This window comes from Corticium candelabrum, chromosome 21, assembly GCF_963422355.1.
Source record: "Corticium candelabrum chromosome 21, ooCorCand1.1, whole genome shotgun sequence".
In the NCBI taxonomy this organism is placed as follows: domain Eukaryota; kingdom Metazoa; phylum Porifera; class Homoscleromorpha; order Homosclerophorida; family Plakinidae; genus Corticium; species Corticium candelabrum.
Window position 1 is genome coordinate 1,522,548 of NC_085105.1, and position 20,029 is coordinate 1,542,576.

Below are 20,029 nucleotides of genomic sequence, written 5' to 3' on the forward strand. Positions count from 1 at the left end.
AAAATAAATAAATAATAAAAATAAATAAATAGAAAATAAATAATAAATAAATAATAAATAAATAATAATAAATAAATAATAAATAATAAATAAATAATAAATAACAAATAAATAAATAATAAATAATAAATAAATAAATAATAAATAATAAATAAATAAATAATAATTAATAAATAAATAATAAATAATAAATAAATAATAAATAACAAATAAATAAATAATAATTAATAAATAAAAAAATAAATAAATAAATAAATAATAATTAATTAATAAATAAATAAATAATAAATAATAAATAAATAAATAAATAAAATGCATAAATAAAAATAAATAATAAATAAAAATAAATAAATAGAAAATAAATAATAAATAAATAATAAATAAATAAATAAATAATAAATAATAAGTAAATAAATAAATAAAATGCATAAATAAAAAATAAATAAATAATAAAAATAAATAAATAGAAAATAAATAATAAATAAATAATAAATAAATAATAATAAATAAATAATAAATAAATAAATAATAAATAATAAATAAATAAATAAATAATAAATAAATAAATAATAAATAATAAATAAATTATAAATTATAAATTATAAATAAATAATAAATAAATAATTAATAAATAATTAATAAATAATTAATAAATAAAAAGATAAATAACAAATAAATAAATAAATAGTAAATAATAGTAAATAAATAAATAAATAATAATATATAAATATATAAATAAAATAAAAAAATAAAAAAATAATTGCCTTCTGGTGACTAAGTTTGATCTAAATCACATCACTCTGCAGGTAGACTTGATCCAGTCTCGTTCCTCCCTAATCATTTCCGATTGTCAATCCTAACCTTATGCATGTACGGTATATGCATCTAACACTGCAATAATATCTGTTTGATTTATTGCACACATGCAGTCAAAATGACGACTATATACTGTTAGTGTCGTCTTACTGCAGCACAACAGCCATACATACACTATTACAGTCAGAACAAAAGTTACTGTAGTTTCTCAGCTTTTAAAGAATCCTGGAAGCTGCCACTCCAACTCCTGCTTTCTTGCAAACATCCAGTAGTGCTTTCCTTGTTGCGTGTTCCCTTTTCTGCCATTTGTCAAGAATAGCAAAGAGAATGCGATATGACTTTTTGTACTCCTCCTCACATTATTTAATCTCTTCGCCATCAAAGCCCAGATAAATTGCAATTTTGTGGTAATAAGATCCTAACTTTTCAGCAATCTGTTCAAGAAACAACAAGAATATCATTTCGATGCTGATGATACCAAAAAATGTTACAAGATCTTCATGTGTGATTCTGCACTGCGTGTGTGTGTGTGTGTGTGTGTGTGTGTGTGTGTGTGTGTGTGTGTGTGTGTGTGTGTGTGGTGTGTGTGTGTGTGTGTTAGTCTCGCATAGCCAGACATTAATTAACCTCGCCCTCACCATTCCGCCTCGAGCACAACCTTCATGCCATAGCAAATAAAAAATTGGGTCAATTGCCTAGCTGAGTCATCTGTAGTGTCTTCTCTATATCATGTGTTTGCATGGGATCAGAACATCTATATGTACGACTCGTGCTTTTGTTTTATGAACTAGGAAACTAACAACATGAAAACAAACTTAGAGTAGAGCAATTACTTTATCAAGTTCGACAGGTGTAAGTTCGGCATCATCTGAGTGTGTACCCTCTGGTGCTGCTGCTTGCTCATGTACGCCTTCACTGCAAGGTCCAGTTTCTTAAACACCAACAACAAAGTAAAGACATAAATAGCAGACGAAAACCTTAATTAATTAAATAACGGCGCGTGTACCCTGCAATTTGTGCGCGCGAGCTGAGCTAGATGTCCATGCAGTTCAGCAAATTCAAGGAGTCAAGAAAGTTACGATGGTGCAAGCTCTCTAGCAACGACTAGAGAACAGAGACACTAACGGTACGTTTCGTGTTTTCTATGTTGTGTTAGCAAAATCACAAAAATTAGCTTCTCTTTTTGTGCTAATTAGATTCATGTCAGTGAACTTTTGACAGTTGCGCAATCGCGTAGCTGAGAGCGCGCATGCTCACTCAGCTCAGCTCTTACTGAGCTGCTTCTGGACGTCCCACGCACTGCTTTGTGCAAGAAGACCATTCAGCAAGAAAATTTTTTGAGTCGCGCAAGCGCTTAATTAATATCGTGACCATGACAGACTCCAAAATCACGACACATCATGTCTGATTGATATCAACGACGTAGGCCACACTCAAGTAATTATTTTATTTCTAGACGTATGCTTACTTTCAGACCGTAGCATAACAGCCAAGTGCTTATATTCAACCTTGTCATCTTCCAATACATTACAAAAATTTTCAAAAGAACCAGGAGGCTTCTTTTCTAGCAATTCCAACAAGCAGCGAACCCTGTCTTCTTCTGTGTTCGATTGGACTTTATCCACTGTCGAACGTTCTTCGGGATTAAGCAGTCCCGACTGATAGAGATGGTCTAGTACAGTGCCACTCACTCGTAATCCTGTCGTCAGATCGCTGTAGCGTGGTCGTATGTGACTTTGCCATTTAGGATCAACTGCAGACATTTTGTGAAAACCTTATGACCAGCTAGGCAAATGGAAAGATGAATACGTTGAGCGCCTACGTTAGAAAAAAACCCGGACAAGTGGGAGGTCATCTCATCTCCGTTTACTTTATTTAATTAACTTAGACTAACACACACTAATCATCATGTCCCGTTGTCATATCTAGACTATTTGTATCTAAAGACTCTATGGACGATAGTTTACAAGAAGCATGCATATGCGTGCAGCTCTCCAGTGGAATAACAGAATTTATACAACAGACCATGCAAATATTTTTAAAAAAAGTTAAAAATGGGCAGGCAGTCGTACATGTACAGTCCTAGACATGATTGATTTCTATGTATAGTCGCTTGAGCCTCCGTCTGTGCGCGCGAGCTGAATTCACAAACTCTCTGGCAACTGTTGGATAACTCTTTGTGTGTATTATAGTATACTGTAGTCGTTAAGCCATCATGGCATCAACTGATGGAAAAGAAAGTTTTACTTTTAAAAAGTGGGAGATAATCTTAACTTAATTAACTAACTCAATATACTTGAACGTGAGCGAAACAATCAAAGTGCATGATAAATGTCTGTCTACTACAGTTTTCCGCATGTAACATTCAGATAAAAATCTCGAGCAGTAGCTTATGTTAGAAACGTACTAAGTCTATTAGTTTTATGTACGCGTTACCAACAGCTTAATGATTCAAAAATTCCAGAACAACGCTAGCTAAGAGACAAGGAACTGTGATGAGGGTCACAGCCCATTCTTTGTGCTCCCATAAGCTAACAGAGCTACAACAATAATTATTGTAAAAAGAAATGTCACCTTCTCATCTTTTTAAAACCCTTTCACATGCCCCTCTAACACCAGCTTGTCTGCAAGCTTCCAAAAGTGCATTCTTTGTTGCTTGTTTGCCTTTCTGTTTCTGCCATTTGTCAAGAATCTCAAAGAGAAGACGAGATGGCTCGTTGAACTGTTTCTCATATTGTGTAAGCGTTTCACCACTGAATCCCAGATGAATGCCAATTGGATGCCAATGAGATCCTACCTCTTCAGCAATCTGATAAGAAAACAACAAGAAATTGAATTTGATCAATAGTGATGATACCAAAACGTAACTAAAGTCTTCATTTCTGATTGTACATCTAGAGGACAGATTGGCCTGTTCCTTGTAGCTCCACAACTTGGCACAAGGTTTCTGCAAAGGTATAGCTATAGGCATGAGGCAGTCAGGTGGTTGCATGCCTTTCACAGAAAAAATGGGCGTGTTCCAGTCACGTGTAAAATTTTATGATAAAATTTATATAGTTTAAATTTTATTATTAATATTAATAAAACTACAGTAAACTATATAAATTTAATTATGGTATACTGTAATTAAAATTTACTTTAATAATAAAATTTATATAGTATTGTAGTCTTATTAATATTAATAAAATTTATATAGTTTATTGTAGTTTTATTAATATTAATAATAAAATTTAGAAACAATTCTAAATTTATATCAATTGCCTCGGTTGGACTGTTCTGTCTAGTATTTGTTAGTCTGTCTAGGGTTGTTTGACTACTCTTTGTCGTAGATACTCAAGACATTTTGGACAGCGCTGCTCAACCATAAATCTAGCTAACCAGCTGTGGCAACGTCTATGTTTGACTAACAGCGTCTAGACTCAATATCAAGCAAGCAGTAAGAGCATTATTGCATGGGACATGTGAGTCAATTAATTAAATAATTAAGTGTAGAGTCTTCTCTCTAGCTAAATCATACGTGTTTGCATGCATACCGGACTACGTAGGATTTATTTTTTTGTACTTTGGGTGGGTTAGTAAAAAGCATGCAAAAGATACTAGAGCGTTGAAGCACTAACCTTTCTAAGTTCAACAAATGTAACTTGGTCATTGTCTGAGTCCGCAGCTAACGGTACTTCTGCTTTTTCACGAATTGGAGTAGGTTCACGAAGTGACGTATCAATACTGTCTGTTGGGTATGTAACTTGGTCATCGTCTGAATCCGCAGCTAACGGTACTGCTGCTTTTTCACGAATTGGAGTAGGTTCACGAAGTGACGTATCAATACTGTCTGTTGGGTATCTAGTTTCTTGTAAGACTACTGCAAGGACAACAGTGCCAACAGTGCCAACAAAGAGCAGAACCACTCGCAGCACATGTACACATCTCTGTCGTCGCACATCGTGGTTTTTGTCACTTGCAATGTTGTCACCATTTGACGTTTCTTCCATTTTGGCATCCACTAGATGGAAAGTGAAATAAATGGTTGTGGAATAAACTAATCAAAACTCAAAAATTGTATTTTCTCACCTTCGTCTTCGCCTTCTCCTGATCTCAGCCTTTTGGCTAGTTTTTCAAGTCCAATACTCAAGTATTCCAGTACAGAACAAAACTTGTCAAACATGCCCTCTGGTTTTGCTGCTTGCTCATGTACGCCTCCTCTGCAAGGTCCAGTTTCTTAGACAAAACCAACAACAACAACAAAGTAAAGACATAAATAGCAGACGAAAACCTTAATTAATTAAATAACGGCGCATGTACCCTGCAATTTGTGCGCGCGAGCTGAGCTAGATGTCCATGCAGTTCAGCAAATTCAGAGTCAAGAAAGTTATGATGATGCAAGCTCTCTAGCAACGACTACGACACTAACGGTACGTTTCGTATTTTCTATGTTGCGTTAGCAAAAATCACAAAAATTAGCTTCTCTTTCTGTGCTAATTAGATTCATGTCAGTAAAACTTTTGACAGTTGCGCAATCACGTAGCTGAGAGCGCGCATGCTCACTCAGCTCAGCTCTTACTGAGCTGCTTCTGGACGTCCCACGCACTGCTTTGTGCAAGAAGACCATTCAACTAGAAAATTTTTTGAGCCGCGCAAGCGCTTAATTAATATCGTGACCATGACAGAATCCAAATCCATGACTGATTGATATCAACGACGTAGGTTCCACTCTAATAATTATTTTATTTTTATACGTATGCTTACTTTCAGACCGTAGCATATCAGCCAAGTGCTTATGTCCAGCCTTGTCCAATACATTACAAAATTTTTCAAAAGATCCAGGAGGCTTCCTTTCTAGCAATTCCAACAAGCAGCGAACCCTCTCTCCTTCTGTGTTCGGTTGCACTTTATCCACTCTCGAACGTTCTTCGGGACTAAGAAGTCCCGCCTGAAAGAGATGGTCTAGTACAGCGCCGCTCACTCGTAATCCTGTCGTCAGATCGGTGTAGCGTGGTGGCATGTGACTTTGCCATTTAGGATCAACTGCAGACATTTTGTGAAAACCTTAGCAACAGCTAACTAAGCAAATGGAAAGATGAAAACGTTGAGCGCCTACGTTAGAAAAGAACCCGGACGTGGGAGGTCATCTCTTGCCCGCGTTTACTTATGTAAACTAACACTAACTGCCGTTGTCATGCAAATTTTTTTCTTGCACGCAGTTTTGATATCAATTACTTTACAACATGTTGCCTCGCACTGTATAGGGGTATAGTCAACACGTGACACTAAGCGATAAATCACGTGTTACTGCCTGCGTGATCGTTTCACGCAAAAAGCACGATGTAGTAATGGAGGAAATTATTCAAAACAAAGATGTAGAACAAGAAATGTTTCTTCTTTTCACAACGATGTTGTCAGTTTGCAATTGCTATCTGGCAGGCAAGTACTCTTGTTTCGTTTACTTTCTTCTAGTATATTTAGAATTTTTCGAGCTTAATTTAATGTGTGTGTGTGTGTGTGTGTGTGTGTGTGTGTGTGTGTGTGTGTGTGTGTGTGTGTGTGTGTGTGTGTGCGTGCGCACTGTTCTGGAAACTTCCGGAACATTGACACGTAGTAGCTATAACCAGTTAGTTCCGGTACTAGGTAGTTACCTTAGCTCTCTAGATGTTTCTAGAACGTCTAACTAACAGGTATATAAACGGTGCTACATAGAGTAAGAGACAGAGTGCGAGTTGAGTTGATACGACGTTTGTAGTTCTTAGTGTGCTTTGTATTAGAGTATACATATTTCGAAATTCCTATTGTCTCAAGAACACAACAGGATTTTGCTGGCGACGAGGAAAACAATGTCTGCAGAGATACAGCAACTCGTTTCAGTTCTTCAGGAACAAATCCGCTTGACGCAACAGCAGCACAAGGAGGAAATGGAACAACAACGAGAGATACACATGCGGCAGATTGACATTCTGGAACGTCAACTCAAAAAAAGCCACTCCACTGTACATCGTCCTGATCAGAAGTTTCAACCGTTTGACTCAACGTCCGAACTATGGAGAGACTATTGGTCAAGGTTTCAGACTTTCACTGAGGCAAACTCTTTACCAGAGGAAAAGCTAGCATTGGTCTTTCTAACCAATCAATCCAGTGACGTCTTCAAACTAATTGACAATTATGCATCACAACTGACTCCACCTACGTCAGCCAATAAACTGTCTATGAACCAAATACAGGAGTTCATGTCCCAACATTTTGATCCCAAACGATTTGTGGTGAGAGAACGTTTTCGCTTCTGGAGCGAGATCAAACGAAAACCAGGAGAAACCCCTCACGAACTCGCTGCCAGAGTACGTCAGATGGCTACAACTTGCGATTTCCCATCAATAAAAGACCCCCTAGATGAAGCTATGCGCAGTTGTTTCTTGTGTGCAATTAACAATGAAGCTGTGCTAAAAGCTGCCTTCAAAACTAAGGAGGAGGATCTCACGTTTCAGAATGTGGTTCAGATCGCAACGGAAGTAGAGGAAGCAGCCAAGACCGCGAAAGCTCAAGTGTATGCCAAACCGGATAACGTTCCTGTTCACAAAATCACCAGCAAATCTCGACTATCGACGCCTAAGCCACACTCAAAACAGGCGCTTTCCACTTCAACAGACCACAAGCCATGTGCTAGTTGTGGAAAGAAGGATCACCCTAGAGACAAGTGTCGTCACAGGGATGCAGAGTGCCATTTCTGCAAAAAGAAGGGACACATCGAAGCTGCCTGTCGAAGCAAACAGACCAAGAAAGTAAGATGCATCACTTCAGTCAATACGGTACGCAGCCAGGATATTCCTCAGTTGCAAATACAAATCTCTCAGAACGGGAAGCAACACTCATACCTGGTAGACACCGGTGCCAGAATGAACTTTATATCTTTGGCACGATGGAAAGCGATTGGTAAGCCACCAATCCAACCGACTACAGAAGAATATCGTTCAGCATCAGGACACAACATACCAATTCTGGGTACTACATGCGTAGAATCTTCTCTACTGACAGGGGAAGACAAGGAGGTTCTCAAAAAACAACTGGAATTTACAGTTACGAAATTGAACCTCAATCTCATTGGACTGCAAACATTATTGGATTGCGATATCAGCATACTAGACAGCCTCATTTGCGAGACCGCACAGAACACATCTGTGTGTACAGTCTCAGATCACACATCTCTCCAAAAAGCATGTCAGCAACTCACACAAGAGTTTCCTGATCTTTGGAAAAACGAGCTTGGATGCCTCAAAGACTTTCAGTTGGAGGTGAAATTCAAGTCAGACGCCAAACCAGTTTTCTGCAAACCGCGCACAGTGCCATTTGCACTACTGGACGACCTGTCTCTAGCCTACAACAAGGGTATTGACAGGGGCTTATGGAAACGTGTGCAGTTTAATGATTACGGAACACCAGTCGTTCCAGTAAGGAAGTCACCATCAGCTAGTCACCCGCAAGGAAGCATCAGAGTGTGTGGAGATTACTCTGTAACAGTAAATCCGCAGCTGGAGACACATCGGCACCCGCTGCCGCTTCCTGAAGATCTCATGCACAGATTGGGCGGTGGTTACTATTTCTCAAAGATTGACTTAGCCGATGCCTACAACCAAATTCCACTTGGTCCAGAAAGTCAAAAACGACTTGCTCTCAGCACGCACAAAGGAGTGCTCTTGCAAAAACGCCTACCCTACGGTATCAGTTCTGCACCAGGATATTTTCAGGAGATCATGGAACAGCTCACCAGTGATCTCTCAGGAGTAGCAGTATATCTGGACGACATACTCGTCAGCGGGAGAAATGCAGAAGATCACTTGCACAATCTCCGAGGGCTACTCAAAAGACTCAATGACAAGGGACTCAGATGCAGACTTGAAAAATGTGCTTTTGCTCAGTCGCGAATCACATACTTAGGCCATACGCTTTTGCTACAAGGCCTTGCCAAGGGACCAAAGGTGGACGCGGTAATGCAGATGCCGCCACCAAAAGACGTTGCCACACTAAAGTCATTTCTCGGATCGATTCAATTCTACCGCAAGTTTCTGCCTAATCTAGCGACGGCAGCAGAACCTTTGACACGACTCACTAGGAAGGACGTTCGATGGAAATGGACTACTACAGAACAAACAGCATTCAATGACCTGAAGGCAATGCTGAACACGGACACGGTTCTGGCTCATTTCAACCCATCCTGTCCTATCGGTATTTCTTGTGACGCGTCAGATGTTGGAATTGGTGCTGTGTTGTTTCATCGATATCCAGATGGGAGCGAGCGACCAATCGCCAACGCGTCCAAAACTCTTTCCTCAGCACAGAAGAAGTACTCACAAATTCAGAAAGAAGCTTTGTCCATCATTTTCGCTCTACACAAGTTTCATCAATTTCTTTATGGAAGACACTTCATTCTCGTGACAGACCACAGACCTCTTCTTGCTATGTTTGGTCCTCACAAAGCAACACCAGTCATTGCTGCCAATCGATTAGCAAGATGGGCTCTTATGCTCAGTCAATACGACTACACAATCGAGTATCGTGAAACGTCAAAGCATGGCAATGCGGATGCCCTGAGTCGCCTACCGGCAGAATCCGACCCCAACTTTGACAGAAAGGAAAGCGATAGTGACATCGACACGGTATGTCTCATCAACACTATCAGCACTCAGATCAATTCCGGCGACCAGAACAAACTTCGAAAGGAGACCGCCAAGGATCCAGTCATAACCGAAGTTTTGAGATACGTTAGAGAAGGGTGGCCAAAACAAGTTTCAGACTTACTCAAGGATTTCAAGACAAAGGAAAACTCACTGACCACTATCAACGGATGCCTAATGTATGGAAATCGCGTAGTGATACCGCGAAGTCTACAACCGGAAGTGCTAAAAATCCTACACGAAGGACATTTTGGTATGCAACGAATGAAGCAACTTGCTCGGACAGCAGTCTATTGGCCAAGAATCGATGCCGATATTCAAGACACTTGCCATCGGTGCACAGCTTGTGCCGAACACCAGAACAAGCCTGCAAAAGCAGCAAATCACCCGTGGATGTTACCGGAAAAGCCGTGGAGTAGAGTACACGTTGATCATGCCATTGATTTTATGGGACACAATTGGCTTGTCGTTGTGGATTCATATTCCAAGTACCCGTGTATTCACCCCACCAGCTCAACTTCTACCAAGTCAACAACACGATTACTTGAGGAAGATTTCGCACATTTTGGATATCCTCATGCTCTTGTGTCTGACAATGCTACTAGCTTCACGTCACAAGAATTCAAGACTTGGTGCCAAGAGAGAGGGATTGTTCATTTGACTGGCGCACCATATCACCCAGCCACCAACGGTGCCGCTGAGAGGCTAGTACAAACGTTCAAAAATTCCCTCAAGAAGTCCAGTAAACCACCCAGGGAAGCTCTCCAGGAGTTCCTTATGCAATACCGGCGATCACCATTACCAAGTGGCTACTCTCCCAGTGAGCTGCTCAACAACAGGTTGATCAGAGCCAAAATCGACACATTGGTGCCATCACCTGCTCATGAGGCACAAGGTCGTCAGGCTAGGGAAGCCACGAAGTCACAGGCGAAGGAGTTCCAGAACGCTGTTCACAAGGTTAACAATAATTACTATCAAGTGGGTAGACCGTGCTACGCTCTCTACTGTGGACCACGTCGCACCAGCGATCCAAGATGGGTTCCAGCTACAGTAATTCGAGTGCACGGCTCACGAAGCGTGAACGTGAAAGTACACCCACGAGGGCCAATCTGGCGGCGGCACATCGAACAGCTGAGACCACGCTATGGTGTAGAAGAAGACACAGATCCAGGTACAGACCCAGGGGATCTTATACACGTGCCTTCACCAACCCTTCAACCAGATGTTGAAACCAACAGCCAGGAATGTCAACCAAGCGCACCTCAATATGGACCGGGCAACCCTCGACGATCTACAAGGATTCGTAAACCAAAGAAGGTTTGGAATTGCTGACGTCTTGTCCACCTTCATAAGATCGAGTTCAAGACTAAAGGGGGAGGTGTTCTGGAAACTTCCGGAACATTGACACGTAGTAGCTATAACCAGTTAGTTCCGGTACTAGGTAGTTACCTTAGCTCTCTAGATGTTTCTAGAACGTCTAACTAACAGGTATATAAACGGTGCTACATAGAGTAAGAGACAGAGTGCGAGTTGAGTTGATACGACGTTTGTAGTTCTTAGTGTGCTTTGTATTAGAGTATACATATTTCGAAATTCCTATTGTCTCAAGAACACAACACGCACCAACTGACAACTGACAATGGATGACAACATGATCGTGATGGCAAACGCAGACCATGTAATAAAGGAGGAGTTGACATCGATCATTGGACAGCCACGATCAGGAAAGACTACTTGTCTTACACCATGAATTACAAAGTTTAGGGTGTAATTAGAAAGGACGGCAGTGCAAACCAACATTCCGGAGTTGTGCTGTACTATGATTGTCGGCTGGTGTCAGTTAGTATTAAAATTTGCTATAAATGTTAGAGCCAAACAATGGAAGAATGTGTGACTGTCAGTTCACTGTCCCTTATGTGGCGAACACCACATGGTACCCACCTCTTCTACTATCTTCTACTAAATAATTGTTGTGTTGCAGTGGTGTCTGAAAGATATACCTGTTCTAAATTGGTACAGTTGTAGCAAATGATCTACGTACTTGTGTTTTTTGATATTTGTCGTGACTACACACAGGTGTGTGATTGTGCCGTTGGTAAAAAGCAATGTGCCTGTAATATAGCTTACGTTTTGTGTAACTGAAAATTCAGGTACACTGTATGTATGCAGTAAGAATGTGTGCAAGCCAGATGTACAGTTTGGAGAACTTGATTGTGAATAACTCTCTTTTATTCAGTTAAGCACCGAGTCTACCTATAAAGCTACCAGAAATATTAGAATGTTAATTGTATACCAAACTTTATTGCAAACAAATTGTATGTTCTTACAACAATGGTATGTATACTATGTCAACACATCAGGTAACTGTTATAATTGTAGGTTTTTAATACTTTAAACTGAAGTGTTGGCTATAGTGTAAAATACTCTACTAAAATTGTGTCAATTTAGACAAACAGTGGTTTTTAAGGGGCATTTTTCCTCTCTTAGGCATTACATTTTTGTCAAGTTCTATCTCTGCCTTCCGCTTTCTTCCACTTGGCCGTCCTTGAGGTGCACTACTTCGACCGCGTGCAAGAAGTGGTCTTCTACAAGCTGTTGCTGTAGGCTGCACAGGTATCATGTTGTGTCTGTAACGTTTTACAGTTACATTTTTCTTTGCTGTTGGACGGAAGTGTGCTTTCCCAAACTGGTGTAAACTGGCGGCTAACGTTGTGGACATTTTCAATGTCCAGTACTTTTCACAGAACTTATTTGCGGCCTCCTTGATTTGCGTATCACACGTCAGTCTTGATTTGAGATCTTCGACAACACAGTCTAAGTTGTTGCACACTACATCGGGGCTAAGGCTTTTTGCACTGTTGTCACTGTTGTCCATAGTACAGTCACTGTCCAAGAAAAAACTGGGTTCCTGGTTTTCATTGGAAGTTTGCAACTGACTAGCATAAACAGTATCTGTTGATTCTGATTTAGGGTATTGACTCTCTCTTGTTAATGATGAATGTGTGTCCTTTTCATGGAGGCTTGCGTAGAATTCCTCATTTTGAACTTGATCTCCACGTGCAATTGTTGCAAACTGTCTTCGTGCTGAAGCTGAGTAATATGGAATATAGTTGATAGTGGACAGCTTATATTTCATGACGACTGCTGCCTGGTGGTGACAAGGCCGTCCGCTCATACCCTTTGGACAAGAACACACACCTAGTCTAATGTCCACAGTATGAAACTGCTGAGGATTTGAAACACTTGGAACTGAGTAAAGTCCTGAGGTTCCATCTATCTCTGCTATAGCAGTACTGTCTACCTTTTCTCCATCCCAGCCATAGAATCGAACCGACGGTCAAACCTACTGTGGCCTATATTTAGTAGTCGTAGTTCATAGTACTGTTCTAGGTTGACTGTAATGAACTGAAACAGTTGTACCAAATTGAATGCTTTCGTCCTCTGGCAAATGATATCCTTAAAAATACGAAATCCTACTTCGGCATAGTTGTTAGTGTTATTTCCTCTTGTGAGAAGTCCTAACCGATAGCTGGTTGCCCATTCTCTTCGACGCTGCCATATACTATCAAAGTATTTTGCAAAGTGAGAATGTTGTTGAAATGTGTTTGACAGTTTTACCTCTGCATACTTGTCTATGACATCTTCTTCAGATTTGGCAAATACCGATGCTTTCACTGCTTTCATTATAGATTGTCTGTCTTGCAACGGAATGTTATTTTTTGCATTCCACAGCCATCTCCAGATGCTCTGAAGTAAATGAAATGTGCAAAGAAGGCGTCGAGCTTTAGGCCATTGAGCAGCTATTGCCTCTTGAAGTGCAGACGCATCGTCAGTCAAAAAAATGTCAGGCCCTTGTTTGCCGTTGTTGTAAAATGCCCATTCTGGCATTACTGATTGTAGCTTACTTAAAGCAACTGAAAGTGTCACGGTAGTCTCACTTGAAGTGACAACAATGCCTAGAGGTATCTCTCCGGCTACATTTGAACAACTGATTACGTACATGGCACAGTTGGAACCATCCAAGCCAGGTGTTGCATCACAATATACTGTAAATCCAGAAAGTATAACGGTCTTAAATTTTAACGATTTTGCCCAATATTGACATGTTTTGGAAGTTAAGGTTTTTTATTATAACGAATCTTGATGACCAACGTTCTTTGACCAACAATTTAGTAATATCCTATTATTCTAACAGTAATCACAAGACTAGAACTCTGTACTACTGTAATAGTACTAGTACAACCAAATGGTCACTACAGAGAAGTCAGTTGATCTGTAATTTATCTAATATTGCAATGTCTTTCCACCCTCTTCTTAACATCTGATCTTGACTTGAAAGCCATTCCATGTTCTTGACGAGCCAGCCAAAATGAATGGGTTTGATCACAGATGTACGCAAGTCTACTTTGATGTTCTCTACTGCAAAGCCACTGTCTAGTAGTGTCCTCACTTTGTCAGCGTACCATGAAGAGAAGAGCTCCTTTAAGTGATGTTTAAATGGTTCATTGGTAGCCACATCAAGTGGTTGAAGTGACCCAGTGCAACCAGCTGGAACCATCACATACCTGATGTTGTGTTCACGAAGACTCTGCAAAAACTCATCACATCCGTGAGCAGCAAAAACATCAAATATACATAGACCAGGTGCATCAGGTGAAAGACCTAGTTGTTCCCGTTGTCTTGCCGTGTAAGGATCCAAAATCTTCTCTATATACTCTAGCATCGTGTCTCGATTTGACCAGTGACTCGCAGAATGAGTAATGTTCCACCCAGGGGAATGTTCACATGTGGGTGGCACCTTGGTGTTTTGCCAGCATAGATAACTTGAGGTGAGGGAAGTTCTCCAGTCAGTGATATGGCAGGAAGAACGGTAATTTCTCTTTTATCCTCTAAGCCAATCATGTCGATTTGCTTGGATCCTTGCACCTCGAGAGTCCAGTCACTCACAGGCACCATTTTGGTACCAGTTTGATCAAAATTGAGCACCATAAACAAGGGTATGTTATAGTCTTTAATAACTTTTTCTATATTATCAAGATAGATAGATTTGATATTTACAAAATCATCAGGAACCTTGCGGCTTGCACGTGTAGCTTTGCGCTTTACATACCCATGCCTGGACAGAAAGGAGAAAGCCCATCACTTCTTCAGGTCCAGTGATCCTCCATATTGTTTCTGAAGTGACGGAGCTTTGTGATTCACAATACCCATTGCAGCAGCTAGAACTATGGAAGAACTTACAGGTGATCCACAGAGGCGAAGACCTTGAATAAAATGCTTCGTTAGTTTGTCAATATCCTCTGGTAAAAGAAGAGGACGTTCTTTTTCTTGGCAGGTAGCTCTACTTCATCCAACGTCTTTCCATCCTTGAGCTGCTTGAGGACCTCTCGCTTGAAGTTCCTTAGAGTGGCTTCAGAAAGAGCAAACTTTAAGCGCTTAGAGAAAGTGTCAACTGCTCTCTTGTTTCCAAGAATGGCAGCAAACTTTCCAATCTCAGCTTTCGTTGCTTCGTCAAAATGGTGCCGCTCGTGAGACTTTCGTTTCCGTCCACGTTTTTGTAGATCGATGTTCTCCCTGTCCACGGCTGCTACAGAAGCTGCTGCAGCAACTTCTGTGCTGTCTACAGGCTTGAACCAATGGGTAAGCGACATTACTGGGCGTACCCAGTCCGCTGCTGTTCAAAATGGCGTATGTAAAAGCACGCATGCGCAAAGTAAAATTGCTTGACGTAATTTATTATAACGATGAGAACTTGTTCGTTATATTCGTTAACATTAAATGATCGTTATACTTTCTGGATTTACAGTACTAGCTCTCCTGCCTGCTGTACATATTTATGTACTCGGCACATGAGAGGAGTGCAAACTGCAAGAATAAAAGGAGTGTCTTCCCTGGTATTTTACTTGCATGGAATTTTTGCAAGACAGCCTTACCACCTGATTTTTCACAGTCTTTGTTGAATTGTTCGATCCTGGCTTCGAACTCTTCAAACTTAGCTTTTCCTTGCCTTGGACCACTGTTCGTCTGATCCCATTCAGACTTCAGTCTGTAAATGTCACCTAGACGGGGATTTGTAGAACGATCAGACAGAAGCTGTTCAGATTTTAAATCGTTTGTACAAACAAGGAGGTTGTTCTCATGCACATAGTTTGCTTAGTTTGCACATAGGTCACACACATGTTCTAGTATTGCATCTGTTAACCATCTATCGCAGGTAAACCTAGCTAAGTCATCACAGGTTATTGATCCAGCAACCTTGGCAGAAGGACACCGAGACCACAAATGACATTTTAGCATATCTAGATGCTGCTTAGAAACAAGTTCCAGTTGCATGTCTTTGGGTGGAAGTATGGACTTGTTGAACCATTCCTTTTCTTTCCTGTAATAATATGTTTAATTACTGATGTTTCTATTTTCAATGTAAACGTATAGTTAGTCAGTCAGAGAATTGTTGACACTTCTGTTTTCTAACTAGTAACATATGTATATATTTTTGCGGACATTTTAACCACCATTTGTGGTCTTTCTCAAGGTAGTTAGTGGACTTTGAAACAAGAAACTATGTCATAAGTATCGGGGCATCACAATAGTAGGATATGGTAACATACTGTCTGAAGACTAATCATCAATACAATTGACTAAAACTTCCATTTGAACAGAAGAATCAATGAATTAATATGATGGAACTGACACAGTAAGAAGCCTTTCATATCCACTGAATTAATTCCAGCTGAAAACACATTTAATAAATATTGAATATATGCATATATACACAAATGTACATTTTACAAAGGGTCTTGTCCCATACTGCTCACCCTGGTTTACAATATGATTGGTTAGGTTATTGTATCATATTTCTACTGTGATGCCATAATACTTTTGACTTACTTTCAAAGTGCCTTGAGAAAGATGCAGGTGGTCAAAGTATTGGTATTACAGATGTACATTGCAGTTGGAAAAAGAGAAAATGTGAAATATAGTTAGCCAGTTATGGAACCGTGTCTGTATGTCTGTTTGTTGTCTGTCAATCATATATTTCAATTACAACAAAATTTCCATCAGTCCTTTACATAATGACTCTTTACTGACTTAAACCCCATATGGGGGTAAAAAATTACAATTGACAATCATCAAAATCTCTAACAATAGCCCTGTCTGTCTGTTTGTCTGTCTGTTTGTCTGTCTGTCTGTCTGTCTGTCTGTCTGTCTGTCTGTCTTGGCTGTCGGTGTGTGTGTGTGTGTGTGTGTGTGTGTGTGTGTGTGTGTGTGTGTGTGTGTGTGTGTGTGTGTGTCATTCTCGTGTGTACACGTGTGCATTATTACTTAGTATGCACTGTTCTATGTCAGTCTGTACGCTACTGCATCAAATTTTTCTACATCACTCTGTGTGCTGTATCTTTTGCAAAATAGATTGCGATGCATTCTCGTATGCCATTAGCACTGAATGCACCAAACGTAAAGCCAGCAGCAAAGTTGGCCTTTGCAGAAAGAATTCTCAGCAATCCTCGACACTTTGACTCAGAAGGAATCATAGAGCACTCGATTGGGTTTGCCACCGATTGCACTTCAGCAAGCTCAACAAGCATTCCCTTCTCTGGAGAAGTGACTGGAAATGTTAGTTTACTGCAGTCTTCTCTGGACAGTTGGCAGATACTTTGTCTGAACATGTGGGAACTGCTATTAGCTATGTCTCAATTAATTATCTTTACATTGTTCTTGTAAAGAAATAACATTGTTCATAACAAACTATATTACTAGGACTACAAATTATTTTGCTTTTTTGGGCACAAGTGTGCTTGTAAATGGATATGCATTTATTTACACACACACACACACACACACACACACACACACACACACACACACACACACACACACACTATCGATATTTTGGTATGTAAATGACTCACCCGGAAGATGCTAGGTGTTTAGTGCATGGCTTCAACATCACCAGACACGGTTTCGAATATGGCGCGAAATAGATCACGTGACAGTGCACGTGGTATTTTCAAGTACATGACGTAGAGTACTAAGCTCGGTATGGGAGACCATGCAGATAAATCAACAGTTAACGTTATCTATTGCAAATCAAAATTGCATAACATTATGTTGTTTTGCGCCAACTTACGCATGACTTACCCGCATGCGCAATCACGTGCTATTGTAATGATCGATTTCACAGCAAAGAAATTAGGCAGATAATAACGGATTCATATTGCACGCTAAACACAGATTTCTGAAAGATTTTAACAAACGTTTTCTTCTTCTTCTTTGGTAAATATCTATTAGTAAATGTCGCATGTTTGCTCTGCTTTGATGATATTGAGAAGCCCATATTGACATCTATATATCAATCAATATTACAGTCAAAATTGATTGATTGATTCAGTCAATGTTAATGACAATAGTACTGTTGACTGCACACATCAATTACGTTCACTGTATATACCAATAAATATTGACTGTATATATCAATCAATATTGACTGTATATATCAATCAATATTGACTGTATATATCAATCAATATTGACTGCATATATCAATAAATATTGACTGTATATATCAATCAATATTGACTGTATATATCATGCAATATTGACTATATATCAATAAATATTGACTGTGTATATCAATCAATATTGACTGTATATATCAATCAATGTTGACTGTATATACCAATAAATATTGACTGTATATATCAATCAATATTGACTGTATATATCAATCAATATTGACTGTATATATCAATCAATATTGACTGTATATATCAATCAATATTGACTGTATATATCAATCAATATTGACTGTATATATCAATCAATATTGACTGTGTAAATCAATCAATATTGAGTGCATATATTAAGCAATATTGACTGTATATATCAATCAATATTGAGTGCATATATTAAGCAATATTGACTGTATATATCAATCAATATTGACTGTATATATCATGCAATATTGACTGTATATATCAATAAATATTGACTGTGTATATCAATCAATATTGACTGTATATATCAATAAATATTGACTGTGTATATCAATCAATATTGACTGTATATATCAAGAAATATTGACTGTGTATATCGATCAATATTGACTGTATATATCAAGCAATATTAACTGCATGAAGTAATCAAATACTATTGGCTGTACGTACAAATCAAACACAATGACCGTAGTCGAGTAAAATTCCAGACATTCAGTTTCTAGAACTGAATAGCGATAAACAACACTACAGATCTGTAAAAGTACATTGCTATAATAATAATTTTAATTAATAATATACTGTCTAGAAATTTGAGAAGAGACTTCACTTGGATGAGTCTGTACGTACTCTCTCGCTCAGGTCCTTACTCTTTTTCAATTCAAATTTGGAGTCAAAAGTAAGCAACAGCGCCAGTTTCAGTCTCACTGCTCGCGACGGTTCGTAGGCACAATGTCGCCAACTCTAGCCAAGTCTTGCCATCTTTGTCGCCTCCACCTTCCTCTGAAACAAAAAAAGGGCAACAACAGAATGAAAAAACAACAACAAATTAACAATTTCAATTTAGCGTGCAACATCACCCAACAAATTCAGTAGCACGTGGTTTAGCACTTGTACTATAGCGCAAAACAGTGCAAGGCAACATGTCGTGAAGTAATTGATATCAAAACGCAAGCAAGAAAAACATTTGCGCAAGTGAAGAGCTTTCGATTGATACCAATATCCGCCCAGAAGGCCAGGCAAATTTTTTTTCTTGCACGCGGTTTTCATATCAATTACTTCACAAAATGTAGTGTGCAACAACTTAGACTGTGTTGTCGAAGATCTCAAATCAAGACTGACGTGTGATACGCAAATCAAGGAGGCCACAAATAAGTTCTGTGAAAAGTACTGGACATTGAAAATGTCCACAACATTAACCGCCACTTTACACCAGTTTGGGAAAGCACACTTCCATCCAACAGCAAAGAAAAATGTAACTGTAAAACGTTACAGACACAACATGATACCTGTGCAGCCTACAGCAACAGCTCGTAGAAGACCACTTCTTGCTCGAGGTCGAAGTAGTGCACCTCAAGGACGGCCAAGTGGAAGAAAGCGGAAGGCAGAGATAGAACTTGACAAAAATGTAATGCCTAAGAGAGGAAAAATGCCCCTTAAAACCACACTGTTTGTCTAAATTGACACAATTTTAGTAGAGTATTTTACACTATAGCCAACACTTCAGTTTAAAGTATTAAAAACCTACAATTATAACAGTTACCTGATGTGTTGACATAGTATACATACCATTGTTGTAAGAACATACAATTTGTTTGCAATAAAGTTTGCTATACAATTAACATTCTAATATTTCTGGTAGCTTTATAGGTAGACTCGGTGCTTAACTGAATAAAAGAGAGTTATTCACAATCAAGTTCTCCAAACTGTACATCTGGCTTGCACACATTCTTACTGCATACATACAGTGTACCTGAATTTTCAGTTACACAAAACGTAAGCTATATTACAGGCACATTGCTTTTTACCAACGGCACAATCACACACCTGTGTGTAGTCGCGACAAAT

General features: G+C 39.1%; 3 protein-coding genes across 4 annotated transcripts in view; 1 reads left to right on the plus strand and 2 right to left on the minus strand.

Moving 5' to 3' along the window:
- LOC134196806 (ribosomal protein S6 kinase alpha-6-like) overlaps positions 1–2,579 on the minus strand; it is a 6,527-nt gene extending 3,948 nt beyond the window's left edge. The window contains exons 1-2 of the mRNA XM_062666027.1: positions 2,285–2,579; positions 1,650–1,747 (exon numbers count right to left, since the gene is read on the minus strand). Of these exons, the coding sequence (XP_062522011.1) occupies positions 1,650–1,747; positions 2,285–2,579 (393 nt within the window). The remainder of the gene's footprint in view (positions 1–1,649; positions 1,748–2,284) is intronic.
- Positions 2,580–3,156: 577 nt separating this feature from the next.
- On the minus strand, positions 3,157–5,587 carry LOC134196720 (uncharacterized). Of its 2 annotated transcripts, XM_062665938.1 has the most exons (4): positions 5,560–5,587; positions 4,885–5,031; positions 4,434–4,816; positions 3,157–3,625 (listed from the first exon to the last, which is right to left on the minus strand). In XM_062665938.1, the coding sequence occupies exons 1-4, from the start codon at positions 5,573–5,575 to the stop codon at positions 3,395–3,397; spliced, it is 777 nt and encodes a 258-aa protein (XP_062521922.1). In that variant the 5' UTR covers positions 5,576–5,587; the 3' UTR covers positions 3,157–3,394. The 2 variants fall into 2 exon arrangements, 1 of the variants encoding a protein (XP_062521922.1); XR_009972560.1 differs by lacking the exons at positions 4,885–5,031; positions 5,560–5,587 and having other exon boundaries at positions 3,157–3,763; positions 4,434–4,483.
- Positions 5,588–6,382: 795 nt separating this feature from the next.
- On the plus strand, positions 6,383–11,067 carry LOC134196157 (uncharacterized protein K02A2.6-like). The gene has a single exon (XM_062665226.1). The coding sequence runs from the start codon at positions 6,642–6,644 to the stop codon at positions 10,800–10,802; it is 4,161 nt and encodes a 1,386-aa protein (XP_062521210.1). The 5' UTR covers positions 6,383–6,641; the 3' UTR covers positions 10,803–11,067.
- The last annotated feature ends 8,962 nt before the right edge of the window (positions 11,068–20,029 follow it).

What these genes read in the sequence shown, in the direction of transcription:
- LOC134196157 (XM_062665226.1), top strand. Translation starts at nt 6,642, where the DNA reads ATGTCTGCAGAGATACAGCAACTCGTTTCAGTTCTTCAGGAACAAATC.
- LOC134196720 (XM_062665938.1), bottom strand. An exon ending in AGGAGAAGGCGAAGACGAAG is followed by an intron (nt 4,817 to 4,884) that starts GTGAGAAAATAC and finishes CTTTCCATCTAG; the next exon opens with TGGATGCCAAAATGGAAGAA. An exon ending in CATTTGTTGAACTTAGAAAG is followed by an intron (nt 3,626 to 4,433) that starts GTTAGTGCTTCA and finishes TTTTCTTATCAG; the next exon opens with ATTGCTGAAGAGGTAGGATC.